Genomic DNA, 25,183 nt, shown 5'->3' with positions numbered 1-25,183 from the left:
AGTGATTAACAGACACGTCTGGAGGGACTGCGAGCAGCAAAGCTGCCGCTTATGTTTATATAACGTTATTGGGCGCACAGTAACGTTACTAGTAGTTGTGAGTTGTAGAGGACTGGGATGTTTATTACAATTTCGGGAGTCTGCTGCCTTAACTTACCTTCGAAACATCAATCTGCTCTCTGGAGGTTCTACACTCGGCAAAACTTGCTCCTCTCCACCGTGTGCGATCTTTCACTGCTGATTGGCTGTTACCCGTGCTGTGTAACCAATCGGATGGCTCTGCGTGTAACCAATCAGATGGTGCTGTGGGTGGGACAATGCTCGAGCCAGAGCAGTGACTGCAGATAGAGAGGCGCGGCTGCATCAGAGCCAAAATAACCCAGTTTTAAAATGATTTCTTATCGGCCGTCGGATTAAAAAAGAAGGCCGATGCCGATATGCGTCTAAATGCCGAATATCGGCGCCGATAATCGGCCCGGCCGATAATCGGTCTATCCCTAGACGACAGTTCGTAAGGTTGGGTGACATCAGGTCTAACCTCTTGCCAATCAGTTATGGTATTCCACAAGGTCGTACTCTTGGACCATTACTTTTATTTATTTATTTTTGCTATACATAAATGATCTTCCCAGTGCATCTAAAAAATTGAAATTCAAATCGTTTGCAGATAACACGAGTGTTTTATGTGACACAAGTCTGTGTGCATTACGTTTGCGAGCCGCTTTCGAACATTGAAACAAATTTTTTTTTTTAAATAATCACCAGTGTATTTATACTAAAACAATTATCCGCTTCAGGCTCAGTGAATATCTGTGAATAATTGTTCCATCCATCCATTATCTGTAGCCGCTTATCCTGTTCTATAGGGTCGCAGGCAAGCTGGAGCCCATCCCAGCTGGCTACGGGCGAAAGGCGGGGTACACCCTGGACAAGTCGCCAGGTCATCACAGGGCTGACACATAGACACAGACAACCATTCACACTCACATTCACACCTACGGTCAATTTAGAGTCACCAGTTAACCTAACCTGCATGTCTTTGGACTGTGGGGGAAACCAGCACCCGGAGGAAACCCACGCGGACACGGGGAGAACATGCAAACTCCACACAGAAAGGCCCTCGCCGGCCACGGGGCTCGATCCCAGGACCTTCTTGCTGTGAGGCGACAGTGCTAACCACTACACCACCGTGCTGCCGTGAATAATTTTTAATTATTGTAATAGTTTTCTTAATTTTTTTTTTTTAACTGAATATTTCCTTTTAGCATATTGGTACTAGTTTTTGTCTTATTATTTTATGATGTTCTAACTGATGCCTCTCTTTCTGCTAGTATTCTAGGCGTGTTGTACCATAGAATAAACTGTATGGACTGTGTATGTTGGTTTTATACCTTTTTCTTTAATATACTATGTAAAGTACTTTGGTCAGCATAGCCGTAGTTAAAGCGCTATGTAAATAAAGTTGACTTGACGACTAATACATTTTTGTTTTTCTTTTTGTCTTTGTGTAGTTTAATGTTTGGAGGGTTTTTATTTTATTTTAATGTTTTGTCCGCCGGTTGTGGCATAGCTCTGGACCCAGTTTAGGGCGTTGATTCTCTTCAGGCCTTGGTCCGCCATGGGTGATACCTGTGCTCCTCTCTATGGACTACAGTGAGGTCGTTGCTCTTTTAACATCGGGGTTGTCCCGTGCTTCTGTGCTCGCTTTGTGGATTGATGGCACGGTGTTCCGAGCGATGTTGCCTGGTGGCGGCTATACAGGCGGTGTGGGACTTACTTTCGTGTGACTGTGGGCAGCTACGCCACTGGAATTACACCCTGGCACTCTTTTGGTGGACTGATTTTGTCTTTCATTTAGAACGATTTGCACATTCAAAAACGCAGCAAAACCTTCCCATACCGATCAGCAACAACTGACTCGTCTGAATGAAGCACTACAAGCTGCCTCCTGTCATGGCGGCATAGTTACCGTTGTGATGGGGGTCACATGACTATGCAAACCCTCTATTATCCCTACTACTGGTGCTTGAGCTCACGTTCACATTCGTTAGTGGCGAACTGATTCATTCAGTTCATCGTTCACCAAAAGTATGAGCACAATCAATAAACGGTGCTCATTTAGCGCATTCATGCACAGCACTGTTGGTCAGGCCCTAATACAGTGGGGGAAAAAAGTATTTAGTCAGCCACCAATTGTGCAAGTTCTCCCACTTAAAAAGATGAGAGAGGTACATATCATAGGTACACTTCAACTATGAGAGACAGAATGGGGGGAAAGAATCCAGGAAATCACATTGTAGGATTTTTAATGAATTAATTGGTAAATTCCTCAGTAAAATAAGTATTTGGTCACCTACAAACAAGCAAGATTTCTGGCTCTCACAGACCTGTAACTTCTTCTTTAAGAGGCTCCTCTGTCCTCCACTCGTTACCTGTATTAATGGCACCTGTTTGAACTCGTTATCAGTATAAAAGACACCTGTCCACAACCTCAAACAGTCACACTCCAAACTCCACTATGGCCAAGACCAAAGAGCTGTCAAAGGACACCAGAAACAAAACTGTAGACCTGCACCAGGCTGGGAAGACTGAATCTGCAATAGGTAAGCAGCTTGGTGTGAAGAAATCAACCATGGGAGCAATTATTAGAAAATGGAAGACATATAAGACCACTGATAATCTCCCTCGATCTGGGGCTCCACGCAAGATCTCACCCCGTGGGGTCAAAATGATCCCAAGAACGGTGAGCAAAAATCCCAGAACCACACGGGGGGACCTAGTGAATGACCTGCAGAGAGCTGGGACCAAAGTAACAAAGGCTACCATCAGTAACACACTACGCCGCCAGGGACTCAAATCCTGCAGTGCCAGACGCGTCCCCCTGCTTAAGCCAGTACATGTCCAGGCCCATCTGAAGTTTGCTAGAGAGCATTTGGATGATCCAGAAGAAGATTGGGAGAATGTCATATGGTCAGATGAAACCAAAATAGAACTTTTTGGTAAAAACTCAACTTGTCGTGTTTGGAGGAGAAAGAATGCTGAGTTGCATCCAAAGAACATCATACCTACTGTGAAGCATGGGGGTGGAAACATCATGCTTTGGGGCTGTTTTTCTGCAAAAGGACCAGGAAGACTGATCTGTGTAAAGGAAAGAATGAATGGGGCCGTGTATCGTGAGATTTTGAGTGAAAACCTCCTTCCATCAGCAAGGGCATTGAAGATGAAACGTGGCTGGGTCTTTCAGCATGACAATGATCCCAAACACACCGCCCGGGCAACGAAGGAGTGGCTTCGTAAGAAGCATTTCAAGGTCCTGGAGTGGCCTAGCCAGTCTCCAGATCTCAACCCCATAGAAAATCTTTGGAGGGAGTTGAAAGTCCGTGTTGCCCAGCGACAGCCCCGAAACATCACTGCTCTAGAGGAGATCTGCATGGAGGAATGGGCCAAAATACCAGCAACAGTGTGTGAAAACCTTGTGAAGACTTACAGAAAACATTTGACCTCTGTCATTGCCAACAAAGGGTATATAACAAAGTATTGAGATGAACTTTTGTTATTGACCAAATACTTATTTTCCACCATAATTTGCAAATAAATTCTTTAAAAATCAGACAATATGATTTTCTGGATTTTTTTTCTCATTTTGTCTCTCATAGTTGAAGTGTACCTATGATGAAAATTACAGGCCTCTCTCATCTTTTTAAGTGGGAGAACTTGCACAATTGGTGACTGACTAAATACTTTTTTGCCCCGCTGTAGTATGTCAGGATATAATTACATTACATTGAAATGCAACATTGTAAGAGACAAAACAAGAGCAACGACTCTTAACCGAGGGATAGAACAAAATAAAGTAGTTCCCCATAACTAGCACGCATGTGTAATTGCAGGAATCAGGCACAACAAGTTTCGAGATGATAACAGGTTGTTGCTCTGTGACAACAGCGTGAGATTTTCATCTTTTGCTGCTGCTCATCATCTTTTGGATTTTCCCCAGATTTTGTCCCTAATTCACTCTCGGGTGATTCCCACAGAGCTTGTGGCTTGAATGTTGAATAGGCGTTTTGTCCTTGTTTTGTGAATGTCTGTCTGGACTGCTATGTGCGTTTAGAGTAGCACTGTGTGTTTCTTGTGTTTTCATGTTTGTGTCTTTTGTACTTCTTCCCTGGTTCTCAATGTTTGTTTGTTTGTTTGTTTGTTTGTTTGTTTAAATAATTAATTGTGGTCTGTATCACAACCCACCATTATCAAGCTTATGTTCGTAAGAGCTCTTATAGTTATTAGCCGGACTGTGTGGTCACTTTGAGGTCAGCTCAGATAAGTAAGTAATGCTGGATCTGTCGGCTTCTGTTGGTGGAAAGTCCAAGAATAAAAAGCTCCAATAAATGGCCAAAATATTCTTCTCTACATTTCAGTAATTAAGCTGATCTTTGAATAGATAGATTCTGTTTGTATATGGCGCTTTCAGACTGAACAGTTCCAGGGATGTTTTAGAGGAACTTCCCACTGGGCAGCTCCCCTCAGAACTACAGATCTTGAAGGGCCTTATTTATTTATTTATTTATTTATTTATTGCACAGTTTACTACTGTTATTACCACCACTACTATTATTACTACTGCTCCTTCTTTTTCTTCTACTACTTCTACTCCTTTTTCTTCTACTCCTTCTGCTCCTTTTACTCCTTTTTCTTCTTCTACTCCTGCTCCTTTTTCTTCTTCTACTACTCCTTTTTCTTCTGCTCCTTTCACTCCTTTTTCTTCTGCTCCTTTCACTCCTTTTTCTTCTTTTGCTCCTTTTACTCCTTTTTCTTCTACTACTCCTTTTACTCCTTTTTCTTCTACTCCTTCTGCTCCTTTTACTCCTTTTTCTTCTTCTACTCCTGCTCCTTTTTCTTCTTCTACGACTCCTTTTTCTTCTGCTCCTTTTACTCCTTTTTCTTCTACTTTTTCTTCTTCTACTCCTTTTACTCCTTTCTTCTTCTACTACTTCTGCTCCTTTTACTCCTTTTTCTTCTACTACTCCTTTTACTCCTTTTTCTTCTTCTGCTCCTTTTACTCCTTTCTTCTTCTACTACTTCTGCTCCTTTTACTCCTTTTTCTTCTACTCCTTCTTCTATTTCTTTTTCTTCTGCTCCTTTTACTCCTTTTTCTTCTACTACTTCTGCTCCTTTTACTCCTTCTTCTACTCCTGCTCCTTTTACTCCTTTTTCTTCTACTCCTTCTGCTCCTTTTACTCCTTTTTCTTCTTCTACTCCTGCTCCTTTTTCTTCTTCTACGACTCCTTTTTCTTCTGCTCCTTTTACTCCTTTTTCTTCTACTTTTTCTTCTTCTACTCCTTTTACTCCTTTCTTCTTCTACTACTTCTACTCCTTTTACTCCTTTTTCTTCTTCTGCTCCTTTTACTCCTTTCTTCTTCTACTACTTCTGCTCCTTTTACTCCTTTTTCTTCTACTCCTTCTTCTATTTCTTTTTCTTCTGCTCCTTTTACTCCTTTTTCTTCTACTACTTCTGCTCCTTTTACTCCTTCTACTACTTCTGCTCCTTTTACTCCTTCTTCTACTCCTGCTCCTTTTACTCCTTTTTCTTCTACTTTTTCTTCTACTACTCCTTTTTCTTCTACTTTTTCTTTTACTACTCCTTTTACTCCTTTTTCTTCTGCTCCTTTTACTCCTTTTTCTTCTACTTTTTCTTCTTTTACTACTTCTGCTCCTTTTACTCCTTTTTTCTTCTGCTCCTTTTACTCCTTTTTCTTCTTCTGCTCCTCCTTTTTCTTCTTCTTTTACTACTCCTTCTTCTCCTCCTCCTTGTCGGGGTCACCACAGCAGATAATGTCGCTCCAGCTCCTTCTGTCCTCTGTATCTTTTTCCGTAGCACCAACCGTCCTTATGTCCTCCTTCACTACATCCATAAATCTCATCTCATCCTCAGTTCATATTTTTATACAATTTTTCAGGGTTCCTACGCAGTATGGACAAGGATGGAATTTGATTTTAGTCATTTCCAGGTCTGGATAAGTATGGAAAAAGGAAAATGGAGTCTGGAAAGATATTTCTGTTTTCAGATTATTGCCCCTACTTTCTTTTCTAAAATTATAAAATGAAGCCAAAATGTTCATACCAGTGTGAGTTTGATGTAGAATTTAAAGCATGTACGCAGAACCATGGCCTCACTTTCGTTTATAAACGGCTTGAGACCTCAAGAATGGCACAGGAATAGTTTTAAGCGTTAACAATAAATCTAATATAATAATTTTTACGATTAAAGTGATTCATATAGGTAGCGGTCTGAGTGAATGACCTTGACATCCATAACGTCACTGCAGGAAGGTTATCGGACTCATCGCCGTTTCCGCTATACTAAAACACAGAGCTGACTGCAACTCCGAGCCTCCATTTTGAGCTAATTTATCGCCATGCCACGTAGATGTGTTGCTGGTGGTGCAGCAACACAACAGAAGGTGGATTTACGTTGCAGTCATGGTCCAAGAATGTTCAAACTGCAAAGATTTGGACGTGTTTTGCGAGAAGTTCACGGGCACATTGGGTGCCTACGGAATGGTCTATCCTCTGCTCTGCACATTTTACTGAGGACTCGTACGAGACCTCTGATCTGTTGAGGAGCATTGGCTATAAGCCCGTACTGAAAGAGGGTGCAGTATCAACAATTAAAGAAAAAGAAAACAAGAAAAGGAAAGTATTTATTTATTTATTTATTTATTTATTTATTTTTTAAGTGAGTTCAGTTGCACCAGTACTCCTGGAGCGTGAGCTGAGGGTTGTTGGTAAAACCTGGGACGGAACGGGACATATCGCTCGGGCAGTGACCTCCCCGCAGTTGTTGTTAAAACCAGTGACATCCCGTTCCGTCCCAGGTTTTAGTAATTGCCTGAGCCGAGCAGTAATGGCGGAGTACTCCGTATGGAGAGAGAGAGTGGACCAACCGTCTTATTTCTAAACTGCATATTGCTGCCATCTCGCCCTTACGTGGAAGAAGCAAATGAACGGAGAACTGAATGAACAATTGAAAGTCAGATTGTTTCAAAACAATCGGCCATAAGATCGGCCTTCAAGAAGCGAGAACGCAGACGGGTAAGCTCCGACTCTCATTTGGATACAAAAACACTCGTTGTTTAGCTGCATTTAGATGAATACATGTAACTTGTATTGTGTGTTTAAGTTACCGGTCTAAGATTTAATTTGCTTCAGAATGTGATTGTCTCAGTTCATCTGATTATTTAATTAGCCTTTTACGTTTTATCAGTGAAAACGCATGCATGTACATGTATGTTGCAGAAGTTATAACACCCATCCTGTTTTAATGAGAGTCAACCCACAATCAGTGTAGTCAAATCAGTCTTAGTTGAGCAAGTCGGTAACGGTATTTCTTACTTTTACCATAAATTTTTATTTATATGACTTTGGTCTATAGCTGTCAAAGGTCTCGGCCTTAAAACCGGTTCCCACTGTGACGTCATGCACTCAGGGCTGGCTGGTTCAGCGGGGCAGCTCGAATGCCAACTTTGCGGTCGATTTTAACTCTCAAAAATATATTTTTTTTATTCCCAATTATGCAGCATACAAGAGTCAAGGATGGAGATACTATCCACTCAGAAGTTTATTTAAAAATAAAGGTTCTGCGTACCTGCTTTAAGCACGGCAAAATGTGCGCGTGATACGTCTGAGGTGATTTCTGTGGCATCTGTTATCATCAGTCAACTATCTGGTGTTAGCACGTTGGGCTGTGTTGTAACGATGCAGAACTTAAATTCAGTGCGAACACACATTGCAACACTACACATGTAAGAATGGGTAACTAAGTTTTCTGAGAGCTGCCAAGTTTTGCTGGTGGGGTTGGGCTGGTCCCAGGTGTGAACGATGATAAATATCTTGTTTGTGTGCTCATTTGTGTATTTGCATGCCAATGAATTTGTCTTTTGTCTGTCTCCAAGTATGTATGTAGGTTTATGTGTTAGAACAGATGTGTGCGAGAACATAGTGCCCTTACTTATTTGTGTGTAGCACATTTGCACAAGACCTCTTTGCCTGTTCACTCTCTTACCCCCATGTTTTATCTTCCTATTTGAACATGTGTGTATGAATGTTTGTATCTCAACCATGCCACAGGATGCAACTAATTTCCTCGGAGTTTGCGTGTGTGTGGTTGCATGTATTTGAGTGAACATGCATTTCTGCTTTTGACCGAAGGAGAGAGATAAAAAGACGTGCGTGTTCGAAACTTTTTGTGACCAGTGATTTTTACAATTTTATTCTTAGTTCGAGGTTAAGTTTTCAGAATGCATTCTTGCATGAGTGAGTGAGTGGTTTTTTGGTTTTTTTTTTTAGATTTTTTTTGGGCTTTTTTCACCTTTATTGGATAGGACAGTGTAGAGACAGGAAATGAGTGGGAGAGAGAGACGGGGAGGGATCGGGAAATGACCTCGGGTCGGAATCGAACCCGGGTCCCCGGATTTATGGTATGGCGCCTTATCCGCCTGAGCCACTGGTGATTTATTCAGTCACCAATTGTGCAAGTTCTCCCACTTAAAAAGATGAGAGAGGCCTGTAATTTTCATCATAGGTACACTTCAACTATGAGAGACAAAATGAGAAAAAAAAATCCAGAAAATCACACTGTCTGATTTTTAAAGAATTTATTTGCAAATTATGGTGGAAAATAAGTATTTGGTGAATAACAAAAGTTCATCTCAGTACTTTGTTATATACCCTTTGTTGGCAATGACAGAGGTCAAACGTTTTCTCTAAGTCTTCACAAGGTTTTCACACACTGTTGCTGGTATTTTGGCCCATTCCTCCATGCAGATCTCCTCTAGAGCAGTGATGTTTCGGGGCTGTCGCTGGGCAACACGGACTTTCAACTCCCTCCAAAGATTTTCTATGGGGTTGAGATCTGGAGACTGGCTAGGCCACTCCAGGACCTTGAAATGCTTCTTACGAAGCCACTCCTTCGTTGCCCAGGCGGTGTGTTTGGGATCATTGTCATGCTGAAAGACCCAGCCATGTTTCATCTTCAATGCCCTTGCTGATGGAAGGAGGTTTTCACTCAAAATCTCACGATACATGGCCCCATTCATTCTTTCCTTTACACGGATCAGTCGTCCTGGTCCCTTTGCAGAAAAGCAGCCCCAAAGCATGATGTTTCCACCCCCATGCTTCACAGTAGGTATGGTGTTCTTTGGATGCAACTCAGCATTCTTTCTCCTCCAAACACGACAAGTTGAGTTTTTACCAAAAAGTTCTATTTTGGTTTCATCTGACCATATGACATTCTCCCAATCCTCTTCTGGATCATCCAAATGCTTTCTAGCAAACTTCAGACGGGCCTGGACATGTACTGGCTTAAGCAGAGGGACACGTCTGGCACTGCAGGATTTGAGTCCCTGGCGGCGTAGTGTGTTACTGATGGTAGCCTTTGTTACTTTGGTCCCAGCTCTCTGGAGGTCATTCACTAGGTCCCCCCGTGTGGTTCTGGGATTTTTGCTCCCTGTTCTTGTGATCATTTTGACCCCACGGGGTGAGATCTTGCGTGAAGCCCCAGATTGAGGGAGATTATCAGTGGTCTTGTATGTCTTCCATTTTCTAATAATTGCTCCCACAGTTGATTTCTTCACACCAAGCTGCTTACCTATTGCAGATTCAGTCTTCCCAGCCTGGTGCAGGTCTACAATTTTGTTTCTGGTGTCCTTTGACAGCTCTTTGGTCTTGGCCATAGTGGAGTTTGGAGTGTGACTGTTTGAGGTTGTGGACAGGTGTCTTTTATACTGATAATGAGTTCAAACAGGTGCCATTAATACAGGTAACGAGTGGAGGACAGAGGAGCCTCTTAAAGAAGAAGTTACAGGTCTGTGAGAGCCAGAAATCTTGCTTGTTTGTAGGTGACCAAATACTTATTTTACCGAGGAATTTACCAATTATTTCATTAAAAATCCTACAATGTGATTTCCTGGATTCTTTCACCCCATTCTGTCTCTCATAGTTGAAGTGTACCTATGATAAATTACAGGCCTCTTTCATCTTTTTAAGTGGGAGAACTTGCACAATTGGTGGCTGACTAAATACTTTTTTGCCCCACTGTATTTGACCAAAGTTTAATATAAAATAGGAGAATTACATTGATCTTGCTCCTGAATTTACCCGTGATATGCACTTTAAAGCTGGAGAAACGCTTTAGTACAGTCAGACAAACCTTATTTAATAGTCTCGTCCAACCCTTTTTTTTTTCTGCACTCATCTAGAATCTCAGCTTAATGCAAAATTAGCATACTCCATTTGTAACTGCGTGGCTTCCAGAAAGCTTGAAGTCGTCCCACCGTCCCTTTTGCTCTTTCATCAGTCATGGATCCAGCCTAGCAACAGCTAGTAAACCCGGCTGAAACAGTGTGCAGTCAGGCTCAAAACGGTAATTAGCATAGATCTCATTTCAACAGATGACATGCCACACAGAACAACGCCTCCTTTGTTAAACATAGGCAAGGAGTGTCAGCATAATAAAAGAGCATAATTGTTACTGTCCATTAGTGTTACTGACGGTCTGCTAGCTGTACTTATAATCTCACACTGGTTTACTGAATACACTGACTTGTGCTCTTTATTGCAGAGAACATCCGACTTCTTCTTCCACCACTAGACTCGACAACATGCTGCTCTACATCCTTCGAGTGACCTTTCTACCCTTGACAATGGAGTAGCTCTGTCTCTTCACTTTCTTCCCCTGCATCCTGAAGAGTGGGTGCTCCTAGGAAGCCCCACACTCGCCATGTGCGCCATGCTAAGCAATGGCCGAGAGGGGAAATCCATGTTCTCGAAGCTTCTTTTGCCATTCAGGAGGCCGCGTCACGAGCGGGTGATCTTGGCGCGCAGCGAGAGCGTACAGAACGAGCACGTCTTTAAAGTCACCATTACTGAGACGACGGTGATCGAGGCTGACTCAGGCGTGTGGAATTCCAGGTCACTGGCGTACCTCGGCCTGTGGTACTTCTTCAGCTTTTGTACACTCTTTCTCAACAAGTACATCCTGTCCCTGCTGGAGGGAGAACCAAGTGTACTGGGTGAGTGCTCGACAGGTCTGCAGAATCCTTGCACGCATGAAATGAAGTTACTTTCCAGCTTTGTTCTGACTTACCAGGATCACTGCATGTTTGCTTATAGATCATGATATTGCATAGTTAAGATATTAAAGCCAACGGAGCTTAAGACTGAATTAATAAGGTTGACATCTACCAATTGCATGTGGGTCAGACTGGGTGTGGACTGATGGTGCATAAAGATAATCATTCCACTCCTGCTTCCCCGCCGTCACAGGGCTCGACATTAACTTTTAAACCCACTTGTCCCCTATTTTGCGAGTACTACCTTTTTTTTTTTTTTTTTTTTTTTGGAAAACCATAGAATAGTTGTGAATTGCAACATAAAATGAAGATCACACATTGAGTTGAAGTTTGGTTATTGATAAAGTTCATTTTTAAGTTGGTTACTTAAAAATGAACTTTATCACACCTTATTGGTTACTTTTTACTTGTAACGGACAATAGCGATTTTATCCAAAATGGTTTTTCCTGCTTTAGTCGATTTTATTTCCATTTCACATGCATGCAGCTGTTGTAAAGTTCGGTGTGTTTCTGTCGAACTCTCTGACTGTAGGTTCATTACTCGATAATATAGAAATCTATAACAAAGTTTGTGTGAAGAAAACAATAGGGTGCCAAGACTTTTGGACAGTACTGTTTGAGAATATTTATACTGCATATCTTTTTTTTTTTTTTTTTTTTTTTTTGGTCATCCACCTCTAGGTTTAAAAAAAAAAACAACATGCTGCGTCATGACAGACAGGATAATGTTTTAGTTTAAAATTATTGTTTAGTGTGTAGGTTGTGGGTCTTTTATACAGACCTGGCAACCTGTAACTGAATCAGTGCAGCCAGTCTGTCATGATGCAGCACTGTTTTTTTGTTTTTTTTTAAATAAACCTAAAGGTGGAAGGTGGATGATATATATATATATATATATATATATATATATATATATATATATATATATATATATATATAAAATGTATTTTTTAAATATATAAATAATTTGCACAGGACTGTGTTCCTCTGATAACAGAAACAAAGCTCCAGCTCTCTCTGCTCTTAATCTGTTCTGTTCTTTCAGAATTTATCATGCATGTCGCTCTTTGTTGAAATTTTTTTTTTTTTATGCCCAAGTTGATTGAAACCAATCTGGGTTTTCGGTGTCGAATAAGGAAGCGGCTTCACCTTTAAGAAAATCCAACACTTTCAGGAAGGAGCTAACTCGAATGCGAGCAGAAAAAAATAAAACAAGATTCTTAAGCAAACTCTTCCATCCTCACTTCCTACTTTGTTTTTGTAAAATACATTTTAAATACCATCGTGACTTTCTCTGGAGTTTTCAGGCTGAGCTCCTCTCCTCGTATTCTTTAACCACTCATTTCCTCGTTGTTCTTGAAGCATTTGCTTCTATTTGTTAACATTTGTCTTGATAGCGGGGAGACGGTAACGCCTTTTACCTACTTCTCTGTTTGAACGAGCAAAAACAGCGCAAAAATTAACCATACTGAAGACAGATTAAAGACGGTGTCTGTCTGACACCATATGTATAAGAAGTAAATAGAGGATATTATACAGTGGCACGAAGATATGAAGTTTATCTTCGAATGGTGAATGGACGTATCAAGAGTGAGCGAAGTGAGCAAGTGATAGATTTTTCAACAAGAGAAGATAAACTTCATATCTTCGCGGCACCGTGTCATGTTCTTGATATTATACGGACACGTCCACAAGAAAGAAAAAAATACGCAAGTTAATCAAAAGAATTTTAATTTTGAACCAGTTCGCCATTTTGACAACGCACATCCAGTCAGCAGGAAAACACCGGGAGTGACGTCATCGGAGTGAAATATCAGGAATTATTATACATACAGGACACTTTTCCCATGGAATAAAAACATGTATTCTGTTCCCTTCTAGTGGATTCATTGATGGCATGCAATATCGTTATCATATCCCTTATCTTCCATGTATTATGCCAGTCTCCCCAATGGAGAATGAGCGTGCAATATTGTTATAATGCTGCATGTTGTCAAGACAACACGACATCGCACGTCGGCGCTCATGCGAAGATCCAACGACAAAAGCTAATCCAGTGCTAGGTTTAAGCACTAAATACCGTAAATAAACTGAAACTAAAGACGCGCTGAACACCCGGAAAGCTACGAAAATGTCATTAGATATCCTTCACGCATATTTACAAGAGAAAAACATACCAACAGACATCGAAAAACTGGAAAAGAGACACGTCGGAGATGTAAAACTTCCACGCTAGGGAGTGACTGTGACAGTTTGTAAACAAACATGGCCGCCAGGTTTGCTTCGTTAAAAGCGGAAGATTTTGAGAGAATTTTGGCTGCCAAGTCGCTCCAACGTTGAGTTTAAAAGGAACTAAGTAAATTAGGTAGGGAAATGAATACTTAAGTCTGAGTGATAATATGCTGTCGCAAGCGTGCATGGAAGAAGAGTCTTGGGACAGAAATTGTAGTTTCTCGGTCGTTAGCCTGTGCTACTGATGAATGCTACAGTATCTGGAAGGTGAATTCAGTGTCGCGCTAACAGTGCCAACTTGTGGATAAGCTAGCATTGGTGTTCGAGAATGCTGATATGAAGAGTGTGTATGTATAATAATAATTAATATTGGCTGGCTTTTTTTTCATGGCGTGTCAGATATATTCCATTCAGCTAGCATGATATTGAACGAGTCTTCGACTCGTTCAATATCATGCTAGCTGAATGGAATATATCTGATATACCATGGAAAAAAAGCCAGCCAATATTATTTAAATACGTCACTCAGATCCACAATGTATTTTGGATGAAAAATGCGAGTTTTTCAACACAAGAAGATAAACTTCATCTCCTCAAGCCAACGCCTGATTTCTGTTTTTATTCTATCGACACATTCGCAAACAAAAAGTACCCGAATTTATCTCAAGAATTCATCAAATTCTTCACGAGTGACACAATGAGAAATATGTCCCGGATGTAACCGGTATGAAAAATACGAGTGGGGTATTTCCCAGTGAAACACTCGTGTCTTTTGTAATTTCTTGACATTACACCACAGCACTGTTGGATTCTCAAACCTGATTTTCCAGAAGGTGTTGGAACCTTTGAGGTTGAGCTGTTTTTCTCTCAAATTGTTTTGTTCAGCTTGCATTCATGACAATTATATAGCACTTAGATTGCAATTTTTTAATGAGCAGCAGTCATCCACGAGACTGCCGAGTTCCTGTTATCACTTACCTTATAGCAGCTATAACCACTTCCTTACCAGCCTCTCCGGGTTTTTTTGTTGTTGTTTTTTTGTCCCCCCCCCCCCTTATAAGACCAAAAATGCAGCTTGTTATGCGATTTAAGAAAAAAGTGCAAGGATTTTTCCAGTGACGGAAAACTTCCTCCTGACAAGGCATCATGTTAAATAAAGTCTCAAATGTCACCGTATCGACATTTATTAAATAACGCGACATTTTTAAAAATCTGTTTCTTATTAGCCTGAGATTACGTCGCATTTTTACTACAGGAAAGAAAGCATAGTAGGAAGAAGAGCATATTAATATAAACGTATTGTTCAAATTGCAGTTGGAACTATTATCCAATATTACCTGCTGTAACGGAAAACAAATTCTGACCAATCAGATTGGAGAACTCGGCAGCGCTGCGGTATAATATTCCTTATCGTTGAACTAATTTTTTACACCGTTTTGATTGGCCGAGCAAACTGCAAATAAACTGCCTACAAATCACGGTCTGCTCATGCGCCGTTACTTCACACTTGTTTGTCAGCATGGCTCAATTTCTTTATCGTTCGACTCGTTTATAATCAGTAGAGCGGCGGCGACAATTACCGACACCTTGACGATGTTTTGGCCGTTGCGAAAGTAGAAAAGACTTTTAGTGCGTAAATTGTGCATGAATAGTTACTCAAACTTCCACTGGGGGGAAAAAATGAGTTGATTCCCGATTACTTCGCGCATCAGATCACGTGACACCGTTCCACAATTATCGACACCTTTGTCCACAGTTATCGACACCTAGATGATTATATTAAAAAAAATTATAATAATCGGTGTGTGGTATTAAGTTAACAAAACATGGCGATTTATTTAAAATGTGTTTTATGTAGACTTTTATTTCGTACAAAATGTCTTTTATATAAATATGTCTGTGCTTTCCGTAAACGCGGAAGTAATTCTAATGTTTGTAAACAAGTGAACCGATAATGTTTAACCTGTGTCAGAAAATTGTTTTTGCAATGGCCAAAAGATTGTTAAGGTGTCGATAATTGTAGCCGCCACTCTCGTGTTTAGGATTTTTAACATTTAGTACAGTATATATATTTAGCTTTTATATCGGATAAAGAGCCATGTTTGTGGAAACTCTCATCTCATAATATTATTATTATTATTATTGGCAGCACTCCAGCATTGCCTGGCTTTTTATCTAAACGATCAATTTAGATGTGAATAATACCCTGTCCACACTAGGGATTTTGTACCGATACGATACTACTTTCGTACCGCAACACCTGTCCACACTAGCAACTATACCGGTACTGTAGCGGTATAACTGTATCGGTACGAAACCCACAAATGTATGGGTTTCGTACCGGTACAGTATCGGTACTGTAGCGCTTCGCTGTAGTGTGGACAGATGAAGCGGCTCTGTATCGATACAAATATCATGCGCAAAGTCACACACCTCAATCGATGTCTTCGCTGAATAAAATAGTGAAGAACGGAGATTCGTTTTCTTTGTTTCTTTCTCAACTGCCTCGCGCGTTTTATACGATTCAACTGAATAAATGACCACCAGAAATACAGACTGTACATTGACAACAAAAAGCACACACGCGTTGTTTCATCCACCATATTCTCGGAAGGAAGTTACTCGGTAACCACGGAAACATTTCGCGCACGCGCATTTCAACTACCGTGAAAGCAAACCGCAAACATTTCTCGCTAGTGTGGACAGATGCACTAAACTGTACCGGTATACTTTGTATCGATACAGTTATACCACTATCGTACCGGTATATATGTGAACACAGCTTTAATGTCAAGCTTTAAACAAATGGGGTTGTATGTATCAGATTTCACAAAATGGTGGACTATATCCAGTGCTACTTGTTGTTATCCCATTCCCTATGGGTTTAAGGGTACTAATCTATGAACACATTAACGTTCATCAATGAAGTATCTGTGTCAACCTGCTTTCTTTTCCCTGTCGGTTCAGTTGTTCAGTAAATTTCGACAGACGCTCTTTAGCACCATGCCAAAAGCCACGTCACATTGTCTAGTGCGTGTCCCTTGTGTGATTCCCAGCTCATTTTATCTTTCAGGTGCTGTACAGATGCTCTCCACCACTGTAATTGGCTGCGTCAAGATGTTTGTGCCTTGTTGCCTGTACCAGCACAAATCTCGTGCGGAATACCCCCCCAACTTTCTCATGATCATGCTGTTCGTGGGATTAATGAGGTGTGTCTCGCTGCTGCTGCTGGGTTTTTTGTTGTTGTTGTTGTTGTTTGTTTTTTTCCTGTCCATCAGTTTTATGAGAAGCCTTATCACCAAGCAGTTGACCTTGAAACTTTTATGATGAGTGGCAGGAGGTGCAATTAGAAGGTCCAGGATTTAAGTGCTCTGCTTATGAGGCTTTATGTGCATGGATTAATATACCTTCCAAATTGAAGTTCAATTCAGTTGTCCAAAACATTTGATGAAAACGTAGATTAGCTCATTCAGTTTTACTGTGAAGAGTAAAATCCAGTGATAAAGGGAAAGGCAATATGTTAAATTAGCGGTTTGTGGCCTGTTGTGATGATAACGAGCATCATATTTAACACCTTTCCTAGAATAGTCAATTGTGGAATCAGGCTTGTAGTACTCGGGCCCTAATTTTAAGGACTCGTGACTCGACTTGGACTCGAGCACTGATGACTTGGACTCGTGCATTCACTGCATTCAGACTCATAAATTAGAGACGAGGACTCGGAATTTTTTCTTTATTTTTTTGTAACATGCCATAATAATTTGGCCTAAGATATTTATATCGACATGAATTTTTGTACTAATTTCGTGCAAGAGTGTCACACCTGTGTGCCTTGGCACACATCATATAGACTCTCGGGCGCGCTCCGGACAGCGCGTGCACCAAGCAGCCTGTCTCGCGTGCACCGTAAATGACTCGCACCTGCACAGGATTAAGGCGCAATCAGCACACCTGTATAAAAAGTGTGAAAACACACTTACTTCGCGAAGTATTGAGTTGCATCGCTGACACATTACCGAGCCTTGTTTCCTGAGCCCTGATTTCCTGTTTCTCGTCTTTGGTTCTGCCGAGTCTACGATAGCCTGTTTGTGCCTCGCTTGACCCGTTGCCTGTTTCACCGTTTTGCGATTTTGCCTGCCGTTCTGGATTGTTTACCGTCTTCACTTGTATTAATAAACACACCTTCTGCACTTACAGCCGTCTCCCAGCTATCTCTGACAGAATACTTCACACTCAAACAAAGAGAAGCACATTCACCTGTTCATACACCATGTTCAGGAACAAACTAATGTTAATGGCGCTAAAACAGCCACCGTCAAATGGTGTGGTTGGAGTTTTGTTCTCGGACTCGACTCGGATCAGTAGTGGACTCGTGTTTGTTTGTTTTTTTTAAATGACTTGGACTTGACTTGGACTTGAACACTGGGGACTCGAGACTGGAATCAGACTCGAGGTTTAGTGACACTGTGTGGAATATGATTTTCATTTTTTATTATTTATTTATTCATTCATCTTTTTCTCTTTACGTTCCTGTCAGGTTCACCACTGTGGTGTTGGGGCTGGTTAGCCTGAAAAGCGTAGCCGTGTCGTTTGCTGAGACAGTCAAAAGCTCAGCACCCATCTTCACTGTCATAATGTCCAGGCTGATATTAGGGGAATACACAGGTAACATAATTATTTTTTTGTTCTGAAATCAGTCACGATGCTCCTAACATGGAACAGTACATTTTACTGACTGTTTATTCATTTCATCCTGCAGCCATCTTTCATATCGGTCATATGAGCACTTCTGATAAGGCCTACGTGAATGATTTATGGAGATATTGTGCAGCGCTGCATCCTTGCACTAACTGTTTATATGTCCATGATGAATTTAGAGATTAATGTGATGACAAATTCAGGATCTAAAAACCAGACCCACACCCTGGGGCTGTATGTATCAGGTTTTATAGAATCTTGGACTATATCCAGCGTTTGGTGGGCAATTAAATGTTCACTGAAATGGATGGTATGAATTAGAGGATGATGAAATATCAACCCTTTTAATGTTCATAAACAAAACGTTTGTTTGTGACCAGTTATTTCTGCTTCGGTTTCTAGGTTCGTCCTTGAGTAAATAGAACTTCTGTAGCTCTTCGACAGAACAATTTCTAGAATATTTTAACGGCTAATTTCAACTGGAGCTCTCAACAAAGCTAATTTTGTGTATTTGTTTTTCGAAGGAGAGATGGGAGCTATAATGCAAATAATTCCAGGAACCAACTTGCCTTGAGAACATTACAAAACATGGAATGTAATTCTAAATGGTTAAAAAGTATGCTGCCATTGATGAATAACAAAAATGGTAATTTGCTGTTGTAGACTCCTGTGGTATAAAAGGAAGAAAACACTTCAGGGTGTGATTTTACAACCCCAATTCCAAAAAAGTTGGGGCGCTGTGTAAAACCTAAATAAAAACAGAATGTGAAGATTTGCAAATCATGGAAACCCTATATTTCATTGAAAGTCATACAAAGACAGCATATCAAATGTTGAAACTGAGAAATTTTATTTTTTTTTTTTTTAAATGTATGCTCATTTTGAATTTGATGTCAGTAACACATTTCAGAAAAGTTGGGACGGGGCAACAAAAGACCGAAAAAGTTGTCATGCTTAAAAAAAAAAAAACCTAATTAGGTTAATTGGCAACAGGTCAGTCACATGATTGGGTATCAAAAGAGCATCCCAGAGAGGCGGAGTGTTTCAGAAGTAAAGGTAAGGAGGGGTTCACCGCTCTGTGAAAGACTGCGTGGACAAACAGTGCAACAATTTAAGAATAACATTCCTCAGTGTAAAATTGCAAAGAATTTAGGGATCACCTCATCTATGGTACATAATATTGATAGATTCAGAGAGACTGGAGAAATCTCTGCATGCAAGAGACAAGGCCGACAACTGACATTGGATGCCTGTGATCTTCGGCCCCTCAGGTGACACTGCAGTAAAAGCAGACACATGTCTGTAGTGAAAATCACTGTATGGGCTCAGGAACACTTCAGAAAACCATCATATGTGAAAACAGTTCATTACTGCATCCACAAATGCAAGTTAAAACCAGATATAAACAATATCCAGAAACACCATCACCTTCTCTGGGCCAGAGCTCTTTTACAATGGACTGAGGCGAAGTGGAAATTTGTCCCGAGGTCTGACGAAATCAAAAGTAGAAATTATTTTTCGAAATCATGGACACCACGTCCTCCAGGCTAAAGAGGAGAGGGACCATCCGGCTTGTTATGAGTGCACAGTTCAAAAGCCAGCATCTGTGATGGTATGAGGATGCATTAGTGCACATGACAGGGGTAGCTTGTACATCTGGGAAGGTATATTTAATGCTGAATGACACATACATGTTTCAGAGCAATATGCTGCCATCTAGATACAATCTTTTCCAGGAAAGGCCTTCCTTCTTTCAGTAAAACAATGCCAAACTGCTTTCTGCACATATTAAATCTGAATGGCTCCATAGTAAGAGTCCAGGTGCTAAACTGGCCTGCCTGCAGTCCAGACCTGTCTCCCATTTAATGAGCGTATATATTTTTCAAAAAACAATAAATTTGTTTCAGCATTTGATATGTTGTCTTTGTACTATTTTTAATGAAATATAGTTTCCATGATTTGAAAATTGTCGCATTCTGTTTTTATTTACAGTTTACACAGCGTTGCAGCCTTTTTTGAAATCGGGGTTGTATAAGAAAATGTTAAACTTGCAGTGGTGCTTGAAAGTTTGTAAACCCTTTCGAATTTTCGATATTTCTGTATAAATATGACCCAAAACATCATCAGATTTTCACACAAGTCCTAAAAGTAGATAAAGAGAACCCAGTTAAACAAATGAGACAAAAATATTATACTTGGTCATTTATTTATTGAGGAAAATGATCCAATATTACATATCTGTGAGTGGCAAAAGTATGTGAACCTCTAGGATTAGCAGTTAATTTGAAGGTGAAATTAGAGTCAGGTGTTTTCAGTCAATGGGATGACAATCAGGTGTGAGTGGGCAGCCTGTTTTATTTAAAGAACAGGGATCTATCAAAGTCTGATCTTCACAACATGTTTGTGGAAGTGTATCATGGCACGAACAAAGGAGATTTCTGAGGACCTCAGAAAAAGCATTGTTGATGCTCATCAGGCTGGAAAAAGTTACAAAACCATTTCTAAAGAGTTTGGACTCCACCAATCCACAGTCAGACAGATTGTGTACAAATGGAAGAAATTCAAGATCATTGTTACCCTCCCCAGGAGTGGTCGGCCAACAAAGATCATTCCAAGAGCAAGGCATGTAATAGTGGACGAGGTCACAAAGGACCCCAGGGTAACTTCTAAGCAGCTGAAGGCCTCTCTCACATTGGCTAATGTTAATGTTCATGAGTCCACCATCAGGAGAACACTGAACAACAATGGTGTGCAGGGCAGGGTTGCAAGGAGAAAGCCACTGCTCTCCAAAAAGAAAATTGCTGCTCATATGCAGTTTGTTAAAGATCACGTGGACAAGCCAGAAGGCTGTTGGAAAAATGTTTTGTGGACGGATGAGACCAAAATAGAATTTTTTGGTTTAAATGAGAAGTGTTATGTTTGGAGAAAGGAAAACACTGCATTCCAGCATAAGAACCTTATCCCATCTGTGAAACATGGTGGTGGTAGTATCATGGTTTGGACCTGTTTTGCTGCATCTGGGCCAGGACGGCTTGCCATCACTGATGGAACAATGAATTCTGAATTATACCAGCAAATTCTAAAGGAAAATGTCAGGACATCTGTCCATGAACTGAATCTCAAGAGAAGGTGGGTCATGCAACAAGACAACGACCCTAAGCGCACAAGTTGTTCTACCAAAGAATGGTTAAAGAAGAATAAAGTTAATGTTTTGGAATGGCCAAGTCAGAGTCCTGACCTTAATCCAATGGAAATGTTGTGGAAGGACCTGAAGCGAGCAGTTTGTGAGGAAACCCACCAACATCCCAGAGTTGAAGCTGTTCTGTACGGAGGAACGGGCTAAAATTCCTCCAAGCCGGTGTGCAGGACTGATCAACAGTTACCGCAAACGTTTAGCTGCAGTTATTGCTGCACAAGGGGGTCACACCAGATACTGAAAGCAAAGGTTCACATGCTTTTGCCACTCACAGATATGTAATATTGGATCATTTTCCTCAATAAATAAATGACCAAGTATAATATTTTTGTCTCATTTGTTTAACTGGGTTCTCCTTATTTACTTTTAGGACTTGGGTGAAAATCTGATGATGTTTTTGGCCATATTTATGCAGAAATATAGAAAATTCTAAAGGGTTCACAAACTTTCAAGCACCACTGTATGGGTGGTAACTCTCATTCATTTCTGGCTGCATCACGCAACCCCGGATGTAATTTGTTTTCCTATAATGGCACACCCTGAGTGTGTGGGGTTTTTTTTCTTTCTTTCCATTCTTTATTGTGAATGGATATGTTCTCGCCATGCTTACACAGGCTTAGTGAGAGTCAGAGATGACAATATCTCAAAAGATCTCCAACCACCATGGCAATAGGTGGCGTACGCAATGAGCTTTCTACAGGAATGTAGCAAATGCCATGCATTTGAACTCGAGGTCCATTAATTGCATGTTGTATGTTTGATCTACAGGTTTTTGGGTGAACTTGTCTCTGTTCCCAGTAATGGCCGGTCTGGCTCTCTGTACAGCCACTGAAATCAGTTTCAACATGTTGGGCTTCTCCGCTGCTCTCTCCACTAACATCATGGACTGGTACACGTTCGTTAATTTAAAAAAAAATTGTTTATAGGACTTGCTTTCAGAATCTTGTGCTCATTAATGTTAAAGATCATCAAAAAATCAACACTGATTTGAGTTTTCTGTTTTGCATTGTAGCTTACAGAATGTATTTTCGAAAAAGCTGCTAAGTGGGGACAAATATAAATTCAGGTAAGTCTTTGAAGTTCTCAGTGGTGCGTTCTGTACTAAACTGTCATGCTGTGTGGCAGGGGCGTGTTTAGCCTATTTTTGGGGGTGCTCAAGCACCCCCAAAAACGAGCTCAGCACCCCCTAGCTCAGCACCCTCAAAAACACTGCTTTTGGAGGTAATTTTCAGAAATAAGTGCCCTTGCGCACTGCGCAATGAATGTGTGCGCGGCCGTGTGTGTGTTCTTGAATTCACCTATTACGTGATAGTTCTATGAGCAGTAAAATGCCTCTCCTCCTTGCATCCCCTCTGATTGGGTTGCCTGTCCGCGCGAGCGCTTGCTACGACATGGTGTTTTTTTTTTTTAACTGGATTCCACGCCGATGAGGAACTCGAATAGCACCTGAGTATTACTGGCATAGCGAGATGTGAAGGTACGGACTGGAGTTACAGTTGTTAAACACAACACAACACAATAATATGCATAATGCAATATTGATGTTCCCTGGTCTATGAACAGAATGATAAAAACGACATTTATCATCCATATCGAGATACTTTTGTGCAGAGCTGTACAAGTGCTACGGTGCTAGACCATCGTGTGTTACTCAATTTTATTTAATGTAACATAGCGTTTACGTTTGCTTATCGTTTATATATTTATATATTTATATTTATATATTTATCATAAATAACATCATAATAATTAGCAAATTAATCAAAACAGACACTGAAACGTACATGCACGAAGCAAACAATTAAACAAATGACTATCAAAAGAACACGACCAAAATATAACAAATATAACAAAAAATATAAACTAATGTAAACTAATGTAAAATCATAATAATACACACTATTATTACACAATACACAACAACACATTAATTAACAATTACCACTGTTCAAAATGAATAGCTCCAACATTACAAATGCAGTAGTAGGTCTTGTTTAGTTAAAAATATAATGTAAATATTTGTGTCAGTGGTCGTAAATGTGTAGATATCATAGTTTATTGGGTCAGCTTCTGTTAAAACATTGCATAAGTCTTGTCTTCTTGTCTAGTTAAGTCTAGTCTAAATGCGGAATAAACGTGGAAACACTGTCGTTCAAGCCAGGTGCCTCTGTCAGCTCTGGGGGCTAAGCACCCCCAAAGATCAGATGCTAGAATCGCCCCTGCTGTGTGGGAATTTCAGCCAGGGACTCCTGCCATTATGACAATAATGAGCCACTACGTCAGAGTTAATGGGAATTAACAGTCAAAACACTGTTGTTGATCTCTCACCCATTTGGGCAGAAAGTGTTCATTTTCTCTAACAGCACCTCTGTTAGTACTGACAACTGCAAGGCAACCCACAGGTGTATATGAGCATGCTCGTTCTAATATGTTATCGTGTCTGTGGTACGAAGGCTAGTATGATCTAACAATATTATCGTCTCGGAGTTATTACGCATTTTGCGTAGGCACCCCACAATACCATTGGAGTACACTCGTACAAGTTATCACTCAAAAGGCAGTCTTTTTCTCTCCAATAAGACAGGAAATGTGCTATTGGAAATATGATCTGGAATAATTTGCGCAGGTGTTTTGAATAAGCATGTAATGATGTATCGTGCAACAATGCATCACAATACAAATTTATGATGATTCAAATCTACAAAATAAAAAAATGAACCGTGATCATTATCAGGCTGCGTGATTTCTTGGTTTTTCCTAGCTGTAATTACGTTGTTTTAGGCAGCAAAGGACATAATGTACAATAACGGGAATGCAGCTGACTTCACTCTAGGTGGAAGTAACACAGCTTTAATGCTGCAAAAACACAATCTAAAATGGGAAAGAGCTGTCGTGCGATTGACTGTACAGATAGATTGAACAAGAAATCGGAGCTGTCTTTTTACAGGTTGCCAAAAGCTAAAGAAAAGAGAAACAAATGGAGGGAGTACGAATGTTCGTAAACGTTCATTTGGAAAAGTCCTATTTGTTACTCACGTTTTCATTTTTAATACAAAGAATAATTTGGTTAATAGAATCTCATTTTATTATTTATTAAGAAAATGGAACGTTTTTAGTTTAACAAAAGATATATTGAAGTTGATGATGGATAAATCTTACCTTTTTTTGGTCATAAAATTTGCTTCATTTAATATTTCTTCAGAAAAAAAAAATCATGGGAAAATCGAATCATGAGCCCAATATTATGACTCGAATTGAATCATGAGTTGGGTGACTCGTTACATGTTTAGTTTTGAACTCTCCAACAATAACACACATTTCCTGTTTAGTATTTTGGTTTTCACCAAAAAAGACTGAAAATTTTGACCCCAAAATATGAAATGTGGTCAGTGTGGCTTTGTTGAATACTCGATTACAGGACTCTACAGTATGTTATTTCTGTATAACATTGCTATGGACCACATCCATAGGAATGTTATACAGAATGTTATACAGATTTTATATATATATATATATATATATATATATATATATATATATATATATATATATATTATGATAGATAGATAGATAGATAGATAGATAGATAGATAGATATTATTGCTATGGACCACATCATTAATGGAAGCAATAAAGTAATTCTTAAATCAGCGTAATCATTTAAAATCAATATTTTGTCAAATTATTGATTTCGTTCAAAGATAACCCTGTAATAAGGGGGATAATTGTACAGCGAGCCAGTCATTATTGAGAAATAAACCCCTTCAGTAGTTGATATGCTGTCTCCCATCTCTCTCTGTCTCACTCACTCACACACACACACACACACACACACACACACACACGGCTAACAGTTCTGGATAAGGAAATAATTTATTATATTTTAAATTGGAAAATCTAAATTATTTAACAAAGAAATTTAGAATTGTTG

General features: G+C 40.1%; 1 protein-coding gene across 1 annotated transcript in view; it reads left to right on the top strand.

Moving 5' to 3' along the window:
• Positions 1-25,183, top strand: part of si:ch73-236j9.2 (solute carrier family 35 member E2A) — a 105,204-nt gene that overhangs the window by 56,418 nt on the left and 23,603 nt on the right. The window contains exons 2-6 of the mRNA XM_060931616.1: positions 10,616-11,066; positions 16,432-16,567; positions 17,896-18,023; positions 22,021-22,141; positions 22,265-22,318. Coding sequence (XP_060787599.1) covers positions 10,775-11,066; positions 16,432-16,567; positions 17,896-18,023; positions 22,021-22,141; positions 22,265-22,318 — 731 coding nt within the window. The 5' untranslated portion in view covers positions 10,616-10,774. The remainder of the gene's footprint in view (positions 1-10,615; positions 11,067-16,431; positions 16,568-17,895; positions 18,024-22,020; positions 22,142-22,264; positions 22,319-25,183) is intronic.

The sequence above is a fragment of the Neoarius graeffei genome, chromosome 10 (genome assembly GCF_027579695.1).
Source record: "Neoarius graeffei isolate fNeoGra1 chromosome 10, fNeoGra1.pri, whole genome shotgun sequence".
NCBI classification, from domain to species: Eukaryota; Metazoa; Chordata; class Actinopteri; order Siluriformes; family Ariidae; genus Neoarius; species Neoarius graeffei.
This window is presented reverse-complemented; position numbering and strand designations above follow the sequence as displayed.